The sequence below is a fragment of the Punctularia strigosozonata genome, assembly GCF_000264995.1.
Source record: "Punctularia strigosozonata HHB-11173 SS5 unplaced genomic scaffold PUNSTscaffold_1, whole genome shotgun sequence".
Lineage (NCBI taxonomy): Eukaryota > Fungi > Basidiomycota > Agaricomycetes > Corticiales > Punctulariaceae > Punctularia > Punctularia strigosozonata.
This window is the reverse complement of record NW_006767433.1, coordinates 569,497-588,309: the sequence shown is the minus strand read 5'-3', so window position 1 is coordinate 588,309 and position 18,813 is coordinate 569,497. Positions and strand designations below refer to the sequence as shown.

The following is an 18,813-nucleotide window of genomic DNA, read 5'->3' as shown; positions in this document are numbered from 1 at the left end:
ACTGGGAGTCAACGGCGAGCGCGAGGGCCCCCTCCCTTGCCTTCGACGCCGTTGACGCCGACGTCAACTCCATCTGTGCCCATCGTCGTCCCACGCAAACGCGTTTCAGCTGCTCTAGACAGGCTTGGAGAACATTTGTCTGCGACGCCAATCCTCTCCTCGGACCTTTTGAAGCCTCTTTGCGCGGTTTTCTGGCGTCTGCGTGGCTCACGAACTGGTTTTTGAAACTCCCTAAAACATCGAAAAGCGACTCTTCGGTCTCTTGGCTCTATAATATACTTTGCTTGCGAACGTTTGCTATCTAATAGATCGGCCATCGTCGTCGTTCCAATCCTCAAGCGTTACCGGCTACACACAGGCTTTTGGGTTTTTTCGCGAACCATGCTGGGTCATCAGTTTGCATACTCGGCGGCTCCCATTAAGAGGGTCGCCGAGGTGCAGTTTGGTATCTTGTCTCCCGAGGAAATTGTACGAGTCGTATTACCCTTTGCTTGGATGTCTCTGATCCCTCTCCAGAAAGCATACTCCGTCGCGAAGATCGAGTTTCCTGAAGTCATGGACGAGACCACTCACAAGCCGAAGATGGGCGGCCTGATGGATCCTCGCATGGGCACCATCGACCGGAACTTCAAATGTCAGACGTGTGGCGAGGGTATGTCGGAATGCCCGGGCCACTTCGGTCATATAGAACTCGCGCGACCTGTCTTCCACCCTGGTTAGTTCTTGTACTGCCTCGAACTCTACGATTCGCTGACGGTGATCTAGGCTTCATCGTGAAGGTCAAAAAGATTCTGGAGTGTATATGCGTGAACTGCGGGAAGTTGAAGGCTGACACCGTGAGTGTCATTTTCGTTGACCCTCGTTTTGTTCCCCGCCGCCAATTTTCTGGGGGCTCTCTCCTTCAATGGAGAACCCCAAGCCCGCACCGCGTTGGTCCCCGATGATATCCTATCATCGGGGCGTTCTTCCACCTAGGCGGGGTATCGCGCGTTTTCGATCGCTTGATCGCCGCGATACCACTGCAACCGCTCGTGGCTGGTTGGACGCGGGGTGCGTGGTGAAATGGGGGCTGAACGAGGAATGCGAATACTGGTTGGGCGTGGCCCTGACAAGCCACGTCCGCGGGTTGACCAAGCTATGATATGCTCTCTGTGACGCAGAGCTGCTGTCATGGTTTGCCCGTAACAGTAGTTAGCGCTTCGGAGGTCATCTTCAAACGTTGTCGTCGTTATCATTGCTGTGCATCGCTGACTCATTGATCCCTCATGTTGCTCCTTCACCCTGTTTCTCGATACGTAAGTCCGATCCCAACTTTGCGGACAAGATCCGTCATGTTCGCGACCCGAAGAAGCGCATGGCCGTCGTGTGGGGGCATTGCAAAGGAAAAATGGTGTGCGAGGCCGACGACCCCAAGGAGGAAGGTGACGGCCAGGACGGCGAAGAGCCAGTGAAGAAAGGTCACGGCGGATGCGGTCACCACCAACCGCTCATCCGGAAGGAAGGGTTGAAGTTGTTTGTTCAATACAAAAAGTCCAAGGATGATGATGAGGTTGGTATTCTAACGTCGTGGCGGCAGAGCGTCGCCTCATCACTGTTCACAGGACCTTAAGGCCCATCAGCCAGATAAGCGGCTGTTCTTACCATCCGAGGTCTACACCACCTTCAAGAAGATGACCGACTCTGACCTTCATCTACTTGGTCTCTCAGACGAGTACGCGCGTCCGGAGTGGATGATTTTGACCGTTCTCCCTGTCCCCCCGCCGCCGGTTCGACCGAGTATCGCCGTTGATGGCGGAACAATGCGCAGCGAGGATGATCTTACCTACAAGCTAGGTGATATCATCAAGGCGTCCGCGAACGTCAGGAAACATGAACAGGAAGGTGTTCCCGCGCACGTCACCATGGAGTATGAGCAGTTGCTGCAGTTTCATGTTGCGACCTACATGGACAACGATATCGCCGGCATACCGCAGGCTCTGCAGAAGTCGGGCCGACCTGTGAAAGCTATACGCGCGAGGCTGAAGGGCAAAGAGGGACGGCTGCGGGGCAACTTGATGGGCAAGCGCGTGGACTTCTCGGCGCGCACTGTCATCACTGGTGACCCCAACCTGATGCTCGACGAAGTTGGTGTGCCGCGGAGTATCGCTATGACGCTGACGTACCCAGAGCGAGGTACGAACCCGTGTATCGCAATCTCATACATGTGCTAACGTCTATCTAGTGACCCCGTACAACATTGCATATCTCCAGGAGTTGGTCCGCAATGGCCCGACGGCATATCCTGGAGCACGTTACGTAGTCCGCGATACAGGCGAGCGTATCGATTTGAGGTACAACAAGCGAGCGGACGCGTTTCTGCAATATGGTTGGATCGTCGAGCGTCATCTGAAGGATGGAGAGTGCGTCTCTTTCATCCTTTTTCCCAGATAACCTCCTCATGCCGACGATTAGCTACGTGCTTTTCAATCGGCAACCTTCATTGCACAAAATGAGTATGATGAGCCATCGCGTCAAACTCATGCCGTATTCCAGTCAGTCCATTCCGAGACTATCGGAGCTCTTGCTGATGTCTTCATTCACTAGCTTTCCGTCTGAACCTATCCGTGTAGGTTTCAGCTGCGAGAGTTCGAGCTTAGTTCTGACGTTACCACCAGTACTCCCCCCTACAACGCTGATTTCGATGGCGACGAGATGAACATGCAGTAGGTACTCTAGCATCTTCCGCGTGTCCCGTGCTCACATGTCCACCTCGTTCTAAGCGTACCGCAAAGTGAAGAGACCCGCGCGGAGTTGGCGCAAATAGCTTGGGTACCGCGACAAGTAAGTCTTCGTGCGCAGCGCGTCCTCTGTTCCGATGCTGACTCTTGCCCAGATCATCTCACCACAGGCGAACAAACCTGTAATGGCCATCGTGCAGGATACTCTCTGTGGAATTCGCAAATTTACGCTACGCGACACCTTCCTTGATTGGAACCAGGTCCAGAATATCCTCCTATGGGTACCTGAGTGGGATGGAACTGTGCCTATACCGACGATCGTTAAACCCAAGCCGATGTGGACGGGGAAGCAGATACTGAGCATGTGCATTCCTCGTGGCATCAACATCTTTCGCTCTCCGGATCCGAAGTCGTCCAGCCCGGTCTTTGACGATGGTATGATGATAGAGAACGGCGACATCATCTTCGGCATCGTGGACAAGAAGACTGTCGGTTCAGCTCAAGGCGGCCTCATCCACGTCGTGTTTCGTGAGAAGGGCCCCGAGGCCACTCGAGGCCTGTTCTCCGGTTTGCAACAGGTGGTTAACTATTGGCTCTTCCACAACGGATTCAGCATCGGAATCGGTGACACCATCGCCGACGACAAGACTACCGCAGTGATTTCGAAGATCATCGCCGATCGCAAGGCCACCGTGTCCAAGATCACGCAAGACGCGTATCACGATCGTCTTAAACCGCAGCCGGGTATGACCATCCGTGAATCATTCGAGAGTAAGGTCGAGCGCGAACTCAACCTGGCTCGTGACGATTCCGGGCAATATGCCCAGAAGCACTTGAAGGAGGACAACAACGTCAAGCAGATGGTCGTCGCGGGATCCAAGGGCTCCTACATCAACATCTCGCAGATGTCTGTGTGCGTTGGGCAGCAGTCCGTCGAGGGTCGCCGTATACCATTCGGTTTCCGGCACCGAACCCTCCCGCATTTCACGAAGGATGACTTCAGTCCGGAGGCTCGAGGCTTCGTCGAAAACTCCTACCTCCGCGGTTTAACGCCTCACGAGTTCTTCTTCCACGCCATGGCTGGACGCGAAGGTCTTATCGATACGGCCGTGAAGACGGCTGAGACAGGATATATCCAGCGCCGACTCGTGAAGGCGCTCGAGGATGTGGCCGTCTGCTACGATGGAACGGTTCGCAACTCGCTCGGCGATCTCATCCAGTTCGTCTACGGCGAGGATGGCATGGACGGTGCCTTCATCGAGCGACAAAACATCGAGACGTTTGCGCTGAGCGACCTGGACTTCGAGCATCAATACCGAGTCGACGTCACTGACCCGCAAGGTGGCTTCCTTCCTGGCGTCCTCCAGGTGGGCTTGGACGACAGTTCGCTGGAGCTTCAGGCGAAGCTGGACGAAGAATTCGCGCAACTCGTCGAGGACCGGCGGCTCCTCAGGGAGTTCATTTTCCCAAATCAGGATCCATCACGTCCCACGTACTTACCCGTCAACCTGCAACGCATCGTCCAAAATGCGGTTCAGATTTTCCATATCGATCGCCGGAAGCCCAGCGACCTGGAACCTGCTTACCTTATCGACGCGGTGCGGGGGCTAGTTGAGCGGCTTGTCGTAGTTCGTGGAGACGACTCTTGGGCGCACGCCGCCCAAGAGAACGCGACAATGCTCTTCGGTATCCATCTTCGAGGGATGTTTGCGTGCAGGCGTGTCTTGGAACGATTCCACCTCAACAAGGAGGCTTTCGAATGGGTCCTCGGTGAAATCGAAACGAAATTCAATCAGTCCGTAGCTCACCCCGGAGAGATGTGCGGTACCCTGGCAGCGCAGTCCATCGGAGAACCCGCGACGCAGATGACGCTAAACACCTTCCATTACGCTGGTGTCTCTAGCAAGAACGTCACTCTCGGTGTTCCTAGGTTGAAGGAAATCATCAATGTGGCCACGAATATCAAAACTCCCTCCCTGACTGTTTACCTCGTACCGGAACTACAGAAGGATGCCATGCTGGCGAAGAACGTCCAACAAGAGCTCGCGTATACCACATTGCGGACTGTCACTGCAGCCGTGGAGATTTGGTATGACCCGGACCCGACATCGACGATTATCGAGGAGGATCAAGTATTCGTGGAATCGTTCTTCGCAATTCCTGACGAGGAAATCGAATCGAAACTCCATCTTCAATCACCGTGGCTTCTGCGTCTGGAGCTCGATCGAAACAAGATGCTTGATCGCAAGCTTACGATGTCCTACGTTGCCGGACGGATAGCGGAGAGCTTCAAGCAGGATCTGTTCGTCATCTGGAGCGAAGATAACTCGGAGAAGCTCGTCATTCGCTGTCGAATTCTAGGCGGCGCAGACAAGGATGAAGATGGATTGGCGGGTGTCATGGAGGAGGACGAGTTCCTGCGGTCGCTCGAAAACACCATGCTCAACACCGTCAGCCTGCGCGGCGTCAAGGGCATCGAACGCGTGTTCATGATGCAGCACAACAAGGTCGTGACAAGACAGGACGGCACGATTTCGGCCCGTGATGAAAACGAGAAGGAGTGGGTTCTCGAGACGGACGGTATCAACCTGAAGACCGTTATGTGCATCGACGGCGTTGATTTCAAGCGCACTTACTCCAACAACTGTGTGGAGATTTTCGATGTCCTCGGGATTGAGGCCGCTAGGGCCGCCATCATGAGGGAGATGCGCAACGTTATCGAGTTCGACGGCTCCTATGTCAATTACCGCCATCTTGCACTTCTGTGCGATCTCATGACTCAACGTGGCACTCTCATGGCCATCACTCGCCACGGCATCAACCGTGCTGACACGGGAGCACTGATGAGGTGTTCCTTCGAGGAGACCGTCGAGATCCTCATGGAGGCGGCAGCCGTGGGCGAGAAGGACGACTGTCACGGAATTGCGGAGAACGTTATGTTCGGTCAGATGGCGCCCATGGGCACAGGAGCGTTCGACGTCGCGCTCGACATCGATATGCTGAAGGATGTGATTGTGGACCACAGGCTCCCCGTCCAGAATATGCTCGCTGCTCAAGCGGATGGAGCTATGACCCCGGGCCAGGTCGCAATGACCCCCTACGATAGCAGTTCGCCGATGTGGTCCCAGGACGGCTCCTTCAAGGGGGAGTCAGCTGCATTCTCCCCGCTCGCCGTCAACGGTGGGGAGGATCCAGCAAATTTCTCGTACCTTGGCTTCGGGCAGAGCCCCATGGGCGCAGGTGGGATGTCCCCTGCAGCTGGTGCTGGCTACAGCCCCAGTTCGCCGGGCTACTCGCCTACTTCGCCGTATATTCCACAATCCCCATTCGCCGGCGCTACGTCGCCCTTTGGCACCTCGCCATACGCCACTTCTCCATTCTACGACCGAGGGGCTGCTCCCACCTCCCCAACGTACTCTCCCACTTCACCCGCACTGAATTTGACCTCTCCAAGCTACTCGCCTACGAGTCCCCGCTACTCGCCGACGTCGCCTTCGTTCTCGCCGACGTCACCGCGGTACAGTCCGCAATCGCCGTCGTTCAGTCCGACGTCACCGCGATACTCCCCGACGAGCCCCTCCTTCAGCCCAGCTTCTCCGAGATGTGAGTTTATGCTCCCGAGCTCGTGTATTCGAATTGCCCACTGACCCCATCCTTGATCCTAGACTCCCCCAGTAAGCCCCAATCTCGCCTCGAGACCGTTTTCAAAGAATCTCACCTCTCCATAGCTTCTCCTGCTCAGATGTCGCCGTCCTCTCCAAAGTACTCCCCAACCTCCCCCGCTTCGCCGTCCTCGCCAAAATATTGTAAGTGGACAAGCTCTCTGGACATGATGGTCGTGCCCGCTGACTGTTCGGTAGCCCCGACATCGCCTTCGTATTCTCCAGCTTGTGAGTCATCTGCCATCTACCCGTCTCTTACATTACTAATATTCAACCAATATACAGCCCCCGCATATTGTAAGCACATGGTCCTCCATCCAACCCATTGCACGTGTAAGCTAACGTGCCCATAGCCCCTGCATCACCCGCGTACTCGCCGACCTCACCGCAGTGGTCGCCCGCGAGCCCATCACACCAGCCCAATGGCTCGAATGGCACTGGCCGCGGGTCCTCTTACACATCTCAGCCATCTTGGGACTAGGGCTGTCGAGATGGATCGCCTGCGCCCTGAGATATGCTTTGTTTCTGTCTCTTTGCTCTCGTAGTCGCACCCGTGTTTTGGTCGTGAATGGTGCCTCACATTGATACATACATATCTATCCATGCAACATAAATTTTGTAGATTACTATCATGTCTTACTCTCAATGGACGACCGGTACATGGCGGTCCTTGTTGCTACGCCTTGGACCAGCTTGGAACCTTTTAGTTGCTGATCCTGCGAGTGATGCTCCGTCGCTTTACATAGCGGCCGCCAACGGATGATTCTGTTCTGAGCGCTCACAGGCGGCATCGGTCCGTCCTGCAATGACGAACTCTGTCGGCCTCACGCCTCTTCGTAGGTCGACACTGTGTTATCTCGTCACAGGGCCGCTGATTCAAGCACCGACACTTACTTAAAAGCTTGTCTTGATCATGGGCAATAGTTTCTCCCGTGCCGGTTTGGCTCTATATCAGGCGTTTGAACTCCTGAAAGCTTACAACGCTATCCACAAACGTATACACGGCTCACCTGGCCTGCCCGTTCCTCGTCCAAGCTTGTCCTTCTGGCAGGTCCCTCGCTCGTCCCTCGCTACCCACCAGTCGGACTTGCCCAAACATGCGGACGTGGTTATCATCGGCTCTGGCATCACAGGTGCTTCAGTAGCCCGGATGCTGCTGGGACATGAAGCGGGGTTGAAGGTCGTTATGCTCGAAGCTAGAGAGACATGTTCGGGAGGTACTGGAAGGGTGCGCGTTAACAATCTGAGTACGATCCCACTCGTCCCCTGTGCTGAAGTTCTGCCCTAGAATGGTGGACACATCAACCCACGTACGTTCATGACCACATTCTCGACAGATTCACACTCACGCGCCCCATAGCTTTGTATCACGACTATAGTACTATTAAGGAGAAGCATGGTATCGAAATCGCTCAGAAGGTCATCCGGTTTCGGTTGGCGCATCTGCGTGAGATGAAGTCCGTCAGTGCTGAGGAAGGCATATTATTGGCGTCCCAGACCCGGGATGTGCAGAGCTTCGATGTGTACTATGACGAGGAAGATTACGTGGAGGCAAAGGAGGACCTTGCCAAGTGGAAAGAGGATATGCCAGATGAATCTGCGGCGTTCCAGAGCTGGGACGGCGAAGAAGCTATCAAGGTATTGCTGATTATCTCGAAAGGACCTGCGGAATGCTCAAGTTCGCCTCTGCAGAGGTTTAATGTATCCGTGCGGAGTGCTGGGGCTATCTCCGGCTCCGGAGGTGCTATGCACCCTTATCGCTTCGTAACGGGTCTACTCTCCAACCTCTTGCAGCGTTACCCGGACAAGTGAGTCGTTCATCTAAGTTCGGTACGGTACGTCGCTCATATCCGTCATCATCAGCTTCTTCCTTTCCAGTCTAACGCCATGCGTCGACATCGTGTCGCCCTCGCTGGATGGTTCTCAGTATTACACCGTTCATACCACGCGGGGAACGATTACTACACCGCACATCGTGCACGCCACGAACGGCTGGTCGGCGCACCTGCTCGCTCCGCTACGTAGCAAGATCATACCGGCACGGGGCGTGATGAGCGCTCAGCGTCCCGGGGCTGGACTCTCGCCTCCACCGAGCCAAACGACATCAGGCGACCCTTTTGGCGACCCTGCCTCGTCTCAGTCCCCAGCGAAGAACGACGCCTACCCCATCCCGGTTCCCGGCATGCGTTCCTACGTGTTCTACGGCGGTACCGGCGGGTACGACTACCTTACCCAGCTTCCAAGCGCTGGGCACGAGCTGATGTTCGGCGGGGGTTTCATCCGCGGCTGCAGCGAGGGCTTGGAAGAGATCGGCGCCTCGGACGACAGTGCGTACAACGTCGGCCTCAGCTCGCATCTTGGCGGTGCGCTTCCTGTCTACTTCGACGAAGGCCGGTGGGGCGCAGAGAGGGGCACTTTCGTCGAACCCGGGGAGGACGCGGGCTGTGAGGCGGAGGGCGTGCGCTGGCATCAGGGGCGCGTGAAGGCGTTCTGGAGCGGCATTCTGGGCTGCTCGGCGGACGGGCAGCCGTGGGTAGGACGCGTCCCGGTCAAGCTGGCGGGCAGGCCGGCCCCCGCTGCGGATCTGGCGCCGAAGATCGCGAAGGCTAAAGCAGGGGGCGTGGCCCTGGCGGAGCAGACGACGGCTGCGCCTGGCGAATGGATCGCTGCTGGGTACAACGGGGAGGGCATGGTCCATGCGTGGATGTGCGGCAAGGCCGTGGCTTGCATGATTCTGGGCGAGGAAGCGGAACGGGAGATGAATGTGAGTGATGTGCCTTTGTTCGTTGACTTTTCTTCGGGACTTCGCGCCTCGACTCCGATAGTAGCTTGGACGAGCTCCTTTCGTTCTTCGCACCTTGCATCACAACGGTTTTAAGCTTCCGCGTCTGTGTGCGCGCTACACGTCCGAGTGCCTGGCGATTCGTCGCCTGTGGCTATGTTATAACATGGCTTCCTCCGGCATTCTTGTTGTTCCTCATGCCGGCATTTATGGTCGCTTCTTTATGCGGTCGGAATTGCATTGCTTGGTTTACTTATGGCTCGCGCGAGTCTCCAGTCAACTCGGGGTCGATGCAGTGTACTAACATGAGTTTGCCTTCATTCAGTTGACCGAGTGGTTCCCGGATATCATGCGTGTCACGGAGAAGAGGTGGAAGGAGGCCGACCTGCTGAAGTACATCAAAGAACGACGGGGATGAGTTCAGTCTACCGGAGGTCTTGTAGATTGTCTGGCTCGTTGAGATGATTTCATTACTTTCGGGTGCCACGAGATGCAAGGCGTGTACATGGATCTGCTGTCGAACGGTTTATCCTGACTGAGTATACTCGCCATGTCAGCTGGTCCAAGAAGCAACCGGATGACGCGACGTTCACATAACGATGCGGTGGTCGGCCGTTTGCCACAGGTATATGATTGGGTATCAGCGTGAGATGAAGAATCGATTGTCCGTCTGCGTGGAGCTTTCCCGGACGACCTCGGGGGTTGCTTCTACGGTAGATTCGATGTTGAGCATTCAATCGGCGGTCATGGGTAACGCAGAGGTTCCGGCGATGAACAATCGCCTCGGGCGATGAAGTGGACGCGTCACTGGACTTTTTATTGAAAGCGTCCGTATACGATGCTCGCGATCAGTACTGCATCGAGCAGTTCTGATACCATCTGCGAGCTTTACTCTATTCAGTTGCCGGGGTGAGTCCATCTGATCCACGGCGTGATACTCCATCCCGCGCGGCAGATGCTCGGCACGCTCCTGGGGACGGTCTTGTGTTCGTGAGTGCCAGAAGCAGAAGGTTGAAGGGATAAAAAGCGTTGGCCGATGTCTCCCGGAGACTGCCTGAGAGAAGGAAATGCTTCGAAGAGGCCTCGCAGATAAGAACCGGGTGACGTTTGCGCCAGCGCTGGCAGCTCGTCTGCTCCAAGCCGGGGTTTGTGCGACTCGCCGGGAGAGGTTGGGCACGGTTACCATGCGGATGCAGGCTGTGGTTGATACGCTGTACACAAGTCGGGCTATCCCCTTTCACCTTTTTGTTCTGCTCGATGCCGGCAGGGCAACGGACGCAGCGTAGTGCGCAGCATCGGTCGGAGGGCCGCAGGTTGGAGAAACCGATCGCCCCCCCCTGGCTTCGCCCTCTTTCCGGGACGTGGGGAAGAAAACACGAGGCTCGCACGGTTTCGGCGCGACTGCGCTGGTGCTGCAATCGCTGGGCACGGCTGATCGCATCGGTGTTCGGTCCTGCTCGGACTGGACTGGCGCCGAAATACCAGAACGCGGTAGAATATGGTATTTATCGGCGCCACGGCTCGAGAGACCTGATGGCCCCCGTGTTTTCTGAGAGAACCTGATTTGAGTTCGCGCGTGCGAATTGGTTGACGAGCAGGAGATCAGCGGTATCCGTGCCAGCTGCGCGTCCCCAGCCGTATCTCGTGTCGTCTGCGTGCTCGACGCCGTTCACAGCGCCGACAGAGCGTGCAGATCGTCGTAAAAGGACCAAGCGCAGGGAGACAACACGGGTCCGCCGTTGCGCTAGTGAGAGGTCCTATCATCCGCCGCGTCGGTGCCGGCCTGGGTTCACCGCCGACCCATATCGAATTGTTCGCTTGTCTTCATCGACAACGACATCGACCGTTGCCGCTGACGTCGACCTCGACGACGAGCGCCGATAGCTGGCCGTCGCTCGTCAACCACCCCGTCTCTTTCCCATCCCCCCAAAAATCGTGGGTCCCCCGCGCCCGTCGATTGTGCTCGCGACTGAAGTGACCCCCCCTGTTCCCCGTCGCGCGTAGCAGATCTTGCCAGCACCCGGCACATGGCCGTTCTCGCTCCCCAAGACTGGCATCCCCCGAGAGACACGACCATGGACTCGCCATCATCCAGCAGCGCCAACCCATCCGTTCCCCGCCAACGATCGTCGCCAGCCAACGACCATCTCCCCTCCCCGGCCTCCTCAGGACAGCCGCAACAACCCTACCCTTACCCTGTCCAACACCAGCAACAGCCAGGATGGACGCCATCTCCTTCGGCCCAGCCGTTCTACCCCCAATTTTACCAAAATCCTCAGCAGCCCTATCCGATGCATATGCCACCTCAAGGCCAGATACCGGGCCAGAACCCCTTCTACGATCCTGCGGCCAACGCCCAGTTCGCCCAGTGGGCTTATCATCAGATGATGTTCAACGCGCAGCAAGGAGGACAACCTATGGGTGGCTACCCCCAACACCCCTCTCCCGCCGGTAGCCAGCGAGGTCGGACCGGAAGCACGAGCTCCCATGGCGCCCATGGCGACTACTTTGGTGGTCAAGGACCCGTCTTCACGCCCTATCCCAACGGAGCGCCGCCAGGCGCGATACAGGGCGGACCCGGGTTCACCCCCAACCAAGGCGGTCCGCAGCACCAACAGCAATACGGCGGCTTCCATCCGTATCGCCGACCGACCCGGCAGGGCTCTCAACAGCAAGAGGCTGGTCAAGGCATTGGAGAATGGCGCGCGGCAGGGGGCACTCCGGGCCCGCCGGGAACGTTCCAGCCGCCGTATGCTAGGACGGATGCCGCAAGCTCCTCTTCCTCTGTCAATTCCACAGGGAGCGCACATCGACAACGCACGAACAGTCATCAGGGGCGGGCGGGCTCGCCCTCGCTGCCGCCCCAGCACCAGCAACAGAACGGGTCGTCCTCGCCTGCGGGCCGCGCGACGCAGCGCACGGCCTCGCCTCCCGTCGTCACTTCGAACGCGGCAACCAAGGCACCCTCGGGCCCGGGCACGATCAATACCTCCGTACCTTCACCCTCTTCACAGAAACCTCCCGCGGCCCACGCGCGCACCTCTTCGACGTCATCCGCCACCTCTTCGGCCTCGCGACCGTCTGCTTCTGCCGTCTCGACACCGACCTCCCTTGCGCCTGCCACGGCTGGCCCGACCACGCGCAAGCCCTCGCCGCTCTCCCAAGGAAGCATGAGCGTCGCCGAGAAGCGCATGTCGCGCGACGACAGCGATCTGCAAACGATGATGGAGCCGATGGGCTCGGGCGTGCGCGGCGCGGGCCTCAAGGGTCGCCTCCGGCGTGCGCTTGGCGTAACTGCACCGTTGAAGGAGGAGGACGAGGATATGGTGCTGCCCGGGAAGGGCAAGGGACCGTCGAAAATGACACAGTCGAACTCAGCGCCGGGGGGAGTCGGAGGCGACGCCGACGATTCGGCGTCGAACGCGACCGTCCAGGACAAGAAGAAGAAGAACAAGCTCTTCAACTCGAGGTTCAATCGCTCGACGGACAACATTTCGATCTCGTCCGTGTCGTCCTCGGCGTCGGTCATGATCCGCAAGCTCGGCTCGCTGGGCAAGATCGCGAGGAGGAATTCGATCGCGGGCATCACTTCGCTTTTCAAGGACAAAAAGGACAAGGAGGAGGAGGAGGAGGCCGGGGACGGCAAAAAGGGCAAAAAATCGAAGAAGGGCAAGGCGTCCGCCGCGCCTGCGAGCGTTTCGCATGTTACTGCGGAACTCGACCGTTCGGAGGACTGGACCATCGACGAGGAGGGCTTGACTCCCGCCGCTCGCCTCATCAGGCAGCACACGCTCAAGGAGGAGGCCAAAAAGAAGCAGGAGCAGGCTGCTGCCGCCGCCGCTGCCGCGGAGGGCAAAGATCTGCCGTCAACATGGGAGAAGAACACGGCGACGAGGCAGGGCGAGCAGAGTCCGGCGGCGAGGCAGAGCGGCAGCATACGCGTGGGCGAGAACGGGCAGCGTGTGCTGGTGGAGGACGATGACTCTGCGAGTGAGGATGGCGATGACTACTCGCACCCGGGTCATTACAATGCGGATGCGTGGGACGACGATGGCAGCTGGGACCACGGTGAGGAGGATGTCACGGTGAGGCAAGATATCGGCCAGGGTCGTGATGACGACGAGGTCGACGAGTCGTGGGCGGTGGGTCTGCGCCGGAGTGTTGAGCGTTCGCGAACGCCCGCGAAGGGGATATTGAAGAGTGCGTATACGCACGTTATTTCACTCGTTTGCTTGATCCTGACCTCCATGCCAGATGCAAAGGCATACGATCAACACCTGTTTCTTGATCAACGTGCTTTCAACGAACGGACGAACCAGCCGGCGAGGCCGCGCTCGTATTCCGAAACACACCCAGAAGGATCACAACCACCCCAGCCTGGACCCCTTTCTCACATTCCCGACAAGGACCCCGACGACATCGATGGCCTGCACCGACATAATTCACAATCTTCTGCACACGGTAATGGCAAGCACGAATCTGGGGCCTCCATCCCGCGTCTCCCGCACTTCACATTCGAGTCGCCCGACGAGGCCGAGGAAAACGCGGAGCCTCATGGCTCTGCGCCGGCGGACAAGGCATCGTTATACAATCACCCCAACTCCTCGGCACCTGCGTTGTCGACCATGCACGCGCCGACGCATCCTCCCCTCAATCACCGGTCCGCCACTGTGCCGCCGCCGAAGAAGATCTCGTTCGCGTCGAACCTGTCGATCTACGACACATTCTCCCCGGCGGTCTACGACCGGCGCAGCGAACCTGCGACATGGAGCCGCTTGACGCCGGCGCTGGCCCAGAGGATCAAGGAGGAGCTCAACTCCTACAAGATGGAGGAAATGGAGGTACATGCCGCGAGCCGAATCCAGTAAGTTTCGTTCCTTGCAGCGCGGCTCTGCTTCAACTAATACCCTTTCGTGTTCAGCACCCAGTTTTTCGTGTGATTCGATCGCTATCATGGTCCTTTTCCTCGGTCAAGCCGCACGACTTATCACGACTACCTTTGCCCATAATCAATATCGCCATCTAGAACGCTGATCGGTGGTTCATTAGTCAATCATACAATCTCCCGTCCGCACCACCCAATTACAGTCGGAATGCACATTCATTCCCTCGAGTTCGCTTCATCCAACAAAGACCCCCACCCCGTATCTCTCATAACGCTCCGCCACCGATACCCCCTCACTTGTACTCTATCTGCCGCGGTGTACCGTGCATCCCACTCATCCCACTCATCCTCTCTCCGTCTCTTTAGGACCTCTATCTACCTTCTGCGCTTTTTCAATGGTTTCTCCCGGCGCGGACTCCGACCTCACTCGTTTTACACATCTCAGGTGGTCGCCGGATGGACGCCTCATATTCGTCGATCTTACTAGTAGCTAAAGCCATGGTCGAAGGTCTTACCGCAGATGTTTACTACTATGTTTTGTTGCTTGCCAATCAAATCCTCATTATCTCTCCAACGAGTGATCTTCTGGGATCTGGCTGACTCGTCTCACGGACTTGTGAGGTGAGGCATAGCACCGCCACTGCTGGAGGCTTGTCCTCTCTCCGCGGCATGGACGAAGACTCACTCGTTCGTCGACGTTCTCGGCGTAGCAACTTTGGAAACCGGTTGGTGACGCGTCAATCTGTACCTGAATATATGCACTCATTCAAAAACCAGACTAGAGGCCGTGTTAGCGGAGGAGACCGTCGCTGAAATAGCTGCTCAGCAGGATGCTGAGGACGACGAGGACTGGGAGCTAACCAAAGCCAGAGGTCCGGCCTTGGACTACCGTTCACCGTTCTGAAAACTCACTGTTATAGGCGGTTGATCAGAACAAGAGGATGTATTCGAGGCCGACTTCGACATCGACGCGAACTCGGACGAGGAAGCTGCGAAGGTAAACGACGAGGGTGGGGAAAAGGCGGCGCAGGAGGAGGAGAAACGGGAGAAAAGAGTACGTGTTTCTTCATTGCGTACGCGGGGTATGTGGTTTACGTGTATTCGTTGCAGGCTGCCCGTACTCGAGTAGAACGAGCGACAGCTGCAGCGCATGCCAGACAGAAACGAACCTTCAACCCTGAGGCTGACACGCCTGCGAGCGATCAAATCGCATCTTCTCAGAGGAAGACCCGTCGCAGGGTGACGCTCGGGCCCGCCACTGACGCCGAGAGTAGTCGGGCAGCCCGTGGAGGATATGGGGCAGGTGCCGCAACAAGGCACAGTCAGCGACGGCATACCATGCTCAGCACATCCGCAACTGCAGAACGGATACGGGATGCGGAGAAACGAGTACGTTGATCGTATGAAGTTTTGACGCCTCGCGTTGCTCATAAATGTGGATGTCTAGGTTGCTCCCAAAAAGGTCAGAGCCGAAACGAAGGTCTACACACAGGACGAGCTCATCGCACGCGCTTTGGATACGGAGGAAGGAAATATAATAGAACACCGAGACTATCTCTCTCTCGAGGAGGAGAAACGACGGAAAGCGCGCGTCGTTCGACCGCACATCGAAGGACCGGTTCTGCGCTGGATTAGCAGGGGTGAACCTACGAAAACCGACTCGCCTTCGCCTGCAAGAAGGGGCATCGGCTCGTCGCTATCATCGCGCCTAAACCACGCCATTGATGCGAATGAGCATTCTTTACCGAAGAGCTTGGGATCAGATTCGTCCTCTGCCGCGGTCCCCGGCTCTTACCCCTACCCAGTGCCTGACTCGACAACGTTGTCGTCCCCGCTTTCAAGTTCCGCTATTGGTGCAACGGTGAACAAGGTCGACCCCCAACCGAAGCAGCACGACTCTGAGCGAATTGCTCGGAATTACGTGATACACGAACTGGGCCAGAAAGATCACACACCTCTACCGATGTGGGACGAGACGATGCAGGCCATGTTCGGCGACCACGTCAAGTGGAAGGACCTAAAGGTTTATGTCAACAAAGGCCGGCCCTTCTGTACGTTCTTCATTTCTACGTTTGTGCGTGACTCTCAGGCGCTCACTCGGCCCTCGGACAGCTCGTCCCGTTCAGTCGTGTCCGCTCACTGGGTTATCGGCAAGATATCTCGATCCCCGGACAAACGTGCCGTTTGCGAACGTGAAGGCATACCAGGCCCTCACAGGAATTCTGAATCACGAATACGTCTGGAGCGACGCCTTGGGATGTTACGTCGCAAGGGAAGGGGAGCGTGCTGCAGGTGACAAAGCTGGAGCTTAACGCCAGCCATTCTGAAAGAATGAGGCGGTTATCCCAATGTTCCGATTATACCGGTCGTGCAGATACACCATATTCTCTTTATTCCGATCACACAACCATCCTGGCTGATCCACGTTACTTTCTTGCGCGTTATCGTTGTATTATGTGAACTATGCTATAAATTACAGATTATGGGGAATAAGAAAGACGCTTTCAGTATACCCGCAGGTTTGGAGAGTAGGCATTTAGCCTCGGATGGTGCATACACGCAACGTGCATGGGAGTATCGGAATGGGGAATCAAGGCGAGGAAATAAGATACTGCGAACGTCCGTTAGCAACCGCGGCAGCGGGTAAAGCTCTAGTATACGTCTGCAGCGTGAACGTATCGTAGGAAAACTAGCTGTCGTTAACCGAAGGTGAGGCACATTTCGTGCGGCTCCGAGCACGATAGCTGACCGTGCTAGAACTCTGACGTCCAGTAATGAGATAGGGTCTTATGAGCCTGTGTTTCTCGGGAGGGGGCAGAGATTCCCGAAGGGACATGGCCATTTAGGGGGAGGGAGATGTAGTTTAGCATCCCCGTCGAATAAATCGCGGAAATCGAGGCCAGGACTGAGTCACCGCGGCTTGCGTCTCTACGGATGGCATCAGTTTGAAAGGGTATAGAAATGGAAGAACAGGCGTTACCTTTGTGGCGTTCTCTATCGGATAGACTTCCGTCCTCTTGCGTTTACTCCGCCGGAGCGCAATGGGCTCGCAAACTTCGGGAACTGCTTCTTCCTTTGAAGGGACCTGAGCGCGCCGCCCTGCATCAGGATTCGCGGGCACCTTTCTGCGACGACTGGGGACCTTGGGCGAGACGGGTGCGGGCTCGGTCGGACATACTTGATTCGACTTGCGTTCGCAGAGCGCCATGCTCCTATTCGGAGGGTGTGCCGGGTGTGCCGGCAGGGATGGCGGTTGCATTTGCGGTTGCGGAGTCAAGCGCAGGACCATAGGGCGCGGTACTGTGAGGCAAATCCTGCGGTCTTGAGGTTCAACTTTCGACTGAGGTTGTGCGGATGAACCAGCACGTTCCGGAGGATGACCAGCCGATTGGGGGATTGAGAACCTGACAGGCGAAGCCAGTCGTAACTGCCGTCGTGGAGGCGGCGACGGAGGAAAACCTCGTCTTCTAGACCTATCGCCCAATCAGAATATCATCACACTGTGGCATCGTCTTCGCGCATACCTGCGTGGTACCTGCTGATGCGGTTCTTTTTTCTTCTGGAGCAATTCCTTTTGGCGTTGCACTTTTTTCTTTCTGTCGTATTCTGCGATCTTGTTCATGTCCATGATCGTCCATGAACCCTTGTCAGGCCGATTTCGCATACGGTTTTCTTCACAACGCGCATTCACCCGAAGCTGGAATACCGTTCTGCGTGTGACATTACGCTGCTGGCCGTCAGCGCGTTCCTTGAGTGTTACAAACGATAGCTAGACGTGGAAGGAGGATCAGGGACTACATTGCGGTTCACTAGTTGCAACGAACCTCCGGGATATGGGGAATTGCTTGTGGGGTGTCTTGACTTGTTGCCCTTGGAACCGTGGACGATGCTCGGTTGGTTAAACGCAGTTCATCCAAACCGGTAGGGAATACCATGTCATTCGTGATGGTTCGAGGAGTATGAGCGTATTTAGGATCGGTGCTCCAGTGAGAGACATCTGCAGGTTGTGGAAACTTCAGAGCCTTGTCTTTGATGACATCCAGGCCGAGTTGTCGGAGGATCAGGATACTGGCATGATGGCATGTATCGGTGTATGTCAGGCCAGGGCTTTCAGGTTCTGGTTGGTTGCCGCGGAGAGGTTCGGACACGGGTTGATGCGCGTGGACCGACATGTCGAGGTGAGGTATAGCGAAGATGTGTTGACGTACGGGGAGAGCCACTCGTTTCTTTATGAGCCAGGCCTGGGCTGGTTGATCATTGGGCTTTGTGGCCCCTGCATCCTTATTGTCTTAGCGATACTCCGACGTTCAAACAATTACCTTGTCTGGTAAGACGTCCGGTTCCGGACGATGACTTGGAGCATTGGCTGCAGGCAAAACAACAGGCACGAGCGTTGAGCTATATAAGTAAGATTTGGTTGCTGCGTTGAAGCAGAGCCTTTTGTGTCGAATCCGCGCTTCGATACGGGAGCTGGTTTGCTTACATAACCGTCAACTCAGCGACGAGGAAAAGCCAAATATCCAATTAGTCGCATAATGACTTGCGGGTGTAGCTTGTAGGTCGCCCTTCGGTTACAGCTTGGTTACACCGCAAGTACATACGGCCGGCGAGAAACTACGGGAGGGATTCGCGCAGGATGCCCACGTGATGTGGTATCTCGGGTAATGTGACGGAGTCGCGTCCTCGTCTATCCTCTTCCAGTTGTTCCGCAACCCAGGAGTTAGGGGTCGTTATGTCTGTATAAGACCAAGGTTAGTTCGCCCGTTC

The 18,813-nt window shown here is 56.6% G+C and overlaps 4 protein-coding genes across 4 annotated transcripts; 3 read left to right on the top strand and 1 right to left on the bottom strand.

The window, feature by feature from the left end:
• The first annotated feature begins 47 nt into the window (after nucleotides 1-47).
• PUNSTDRAFT_123387 (beta and beta-prime subunits of DNA dependent RNA-polymerase) lies at nucleotides 48-11,011 on the top strand. The gene is made up of 20 exons (XM_007378138.1): nucleotides 48-468; nucleotides 517-715; nucleotides 766-836; nucleotides 1,301-1,549; nucleotides 1,602-2,172; nucleotides 2,222-2,399; nucleotides 2,452-2,531; nucleotides 2,584-2,605; nucleotides 2,655-2,702; nucleotides 2,760-2,820; nucleotides 2,873-6,320; nucleotides 6,383-6,391; nucleotides 6,446-6,523; nucleotides 6,578-6,607; nucleotides 6,665-6,676; nucleotides 7,304-7,607; nucleotides 7,668-7,689; nucleotides 7,740-8,187; nucleotides 8,243-9,143; nucleotides 9,487-11,011. The coding sequence occupies exons 1-16, from the start codon at nucleotides 382-384 to the stop codon at nucleotides 7,348-7,350; spliced, it is 5,190 nt and encodes a 1,729-aa protein (XP_007378200.1). The 5' UTR covers nucleotides 48-381; the 3' UTR covers nucleotides 7,351-7,607; nucleotides 7,668-7,689; nucleotides 7,740-8,187; nucleotides 8,243-9,143; nucleotides 9,487-11,011.
• Nucleotides 11,012-11,089: 78 nt separating this feature from the next.
• PUNSTDRAFT_48315 (uncharacterized protein) lies at nucleotides 11,090-14,399 on the top strand. Its single transcript, XM_007378137.1, has 3 exons — nucleotides 11,090-13,361; nucleotides 13,416-14,025; nucleotides 14,083-14,399. Exons 1-3 carry the CDS (start codon nucleotides 11,237-11,239, stop codon nucleotides 14,099-14,101), a joined length of 2,754 nt encoding a protein of 917 aa, XP_007378199.1. The 5' UTR covers nucleotides 11,090-11,236; the 3' UTR covers nucleotides 14,102-14,399.
• A 305-nt stretch (nucleotides 14,400-14,704) lies between these two features.
• On the top strand, nucleotides 14,705-16,537 carry PUNSTDRAFT_139878 (uncharacterized protein). Its single transcript, XM_007378136.1, has 6 exons — nucleotides 14,705-14,771; nucleotides 14,824-14,918; nucleotides 14,979-15,100; nucleotides 15,157-15,435; nucleotides 15,494-16,097; nucleotides 16,159-16,537. Exons 1-6 carry the CDS (start codon nucleotides 14,716-14,718, stop codon nucleotides 16,356-16,358), a joined length of 1,356 nt encoding a protein of 451 aa, XP_007378198.1. The 5' UTR covers nucleotides 14,705-14,715; the 3' UTR covers nucleotides 16,359-16,537.
• A 419-nt stretch (nucleotides 16,538-16,956) lies between these two features.
• Nucleotides 16,957-18,218, bottom strand: PUNSTDRAFT_128967 (uncharacterized protein; the record flags this gene model as incomplete). The annotated part of the gene is made up of 4 exons (XM_007378135.1): nucleotides 16,957-16,974; nucleotides 17,027-17,519; nucleotides 17,571-17,815; nucleotides 17,871-18,218. 4 exons carry the CDS (start codon nucleotides 18,216-18,218, stop codon nucleotides 16,957-16,959), a joined length of 1,104 nt encoding a protein of 367 aa, XP_007378197.1.
• Between the last annotated feature and the right edge of the window lie 595 nt (nucleotides 18,219-18,813).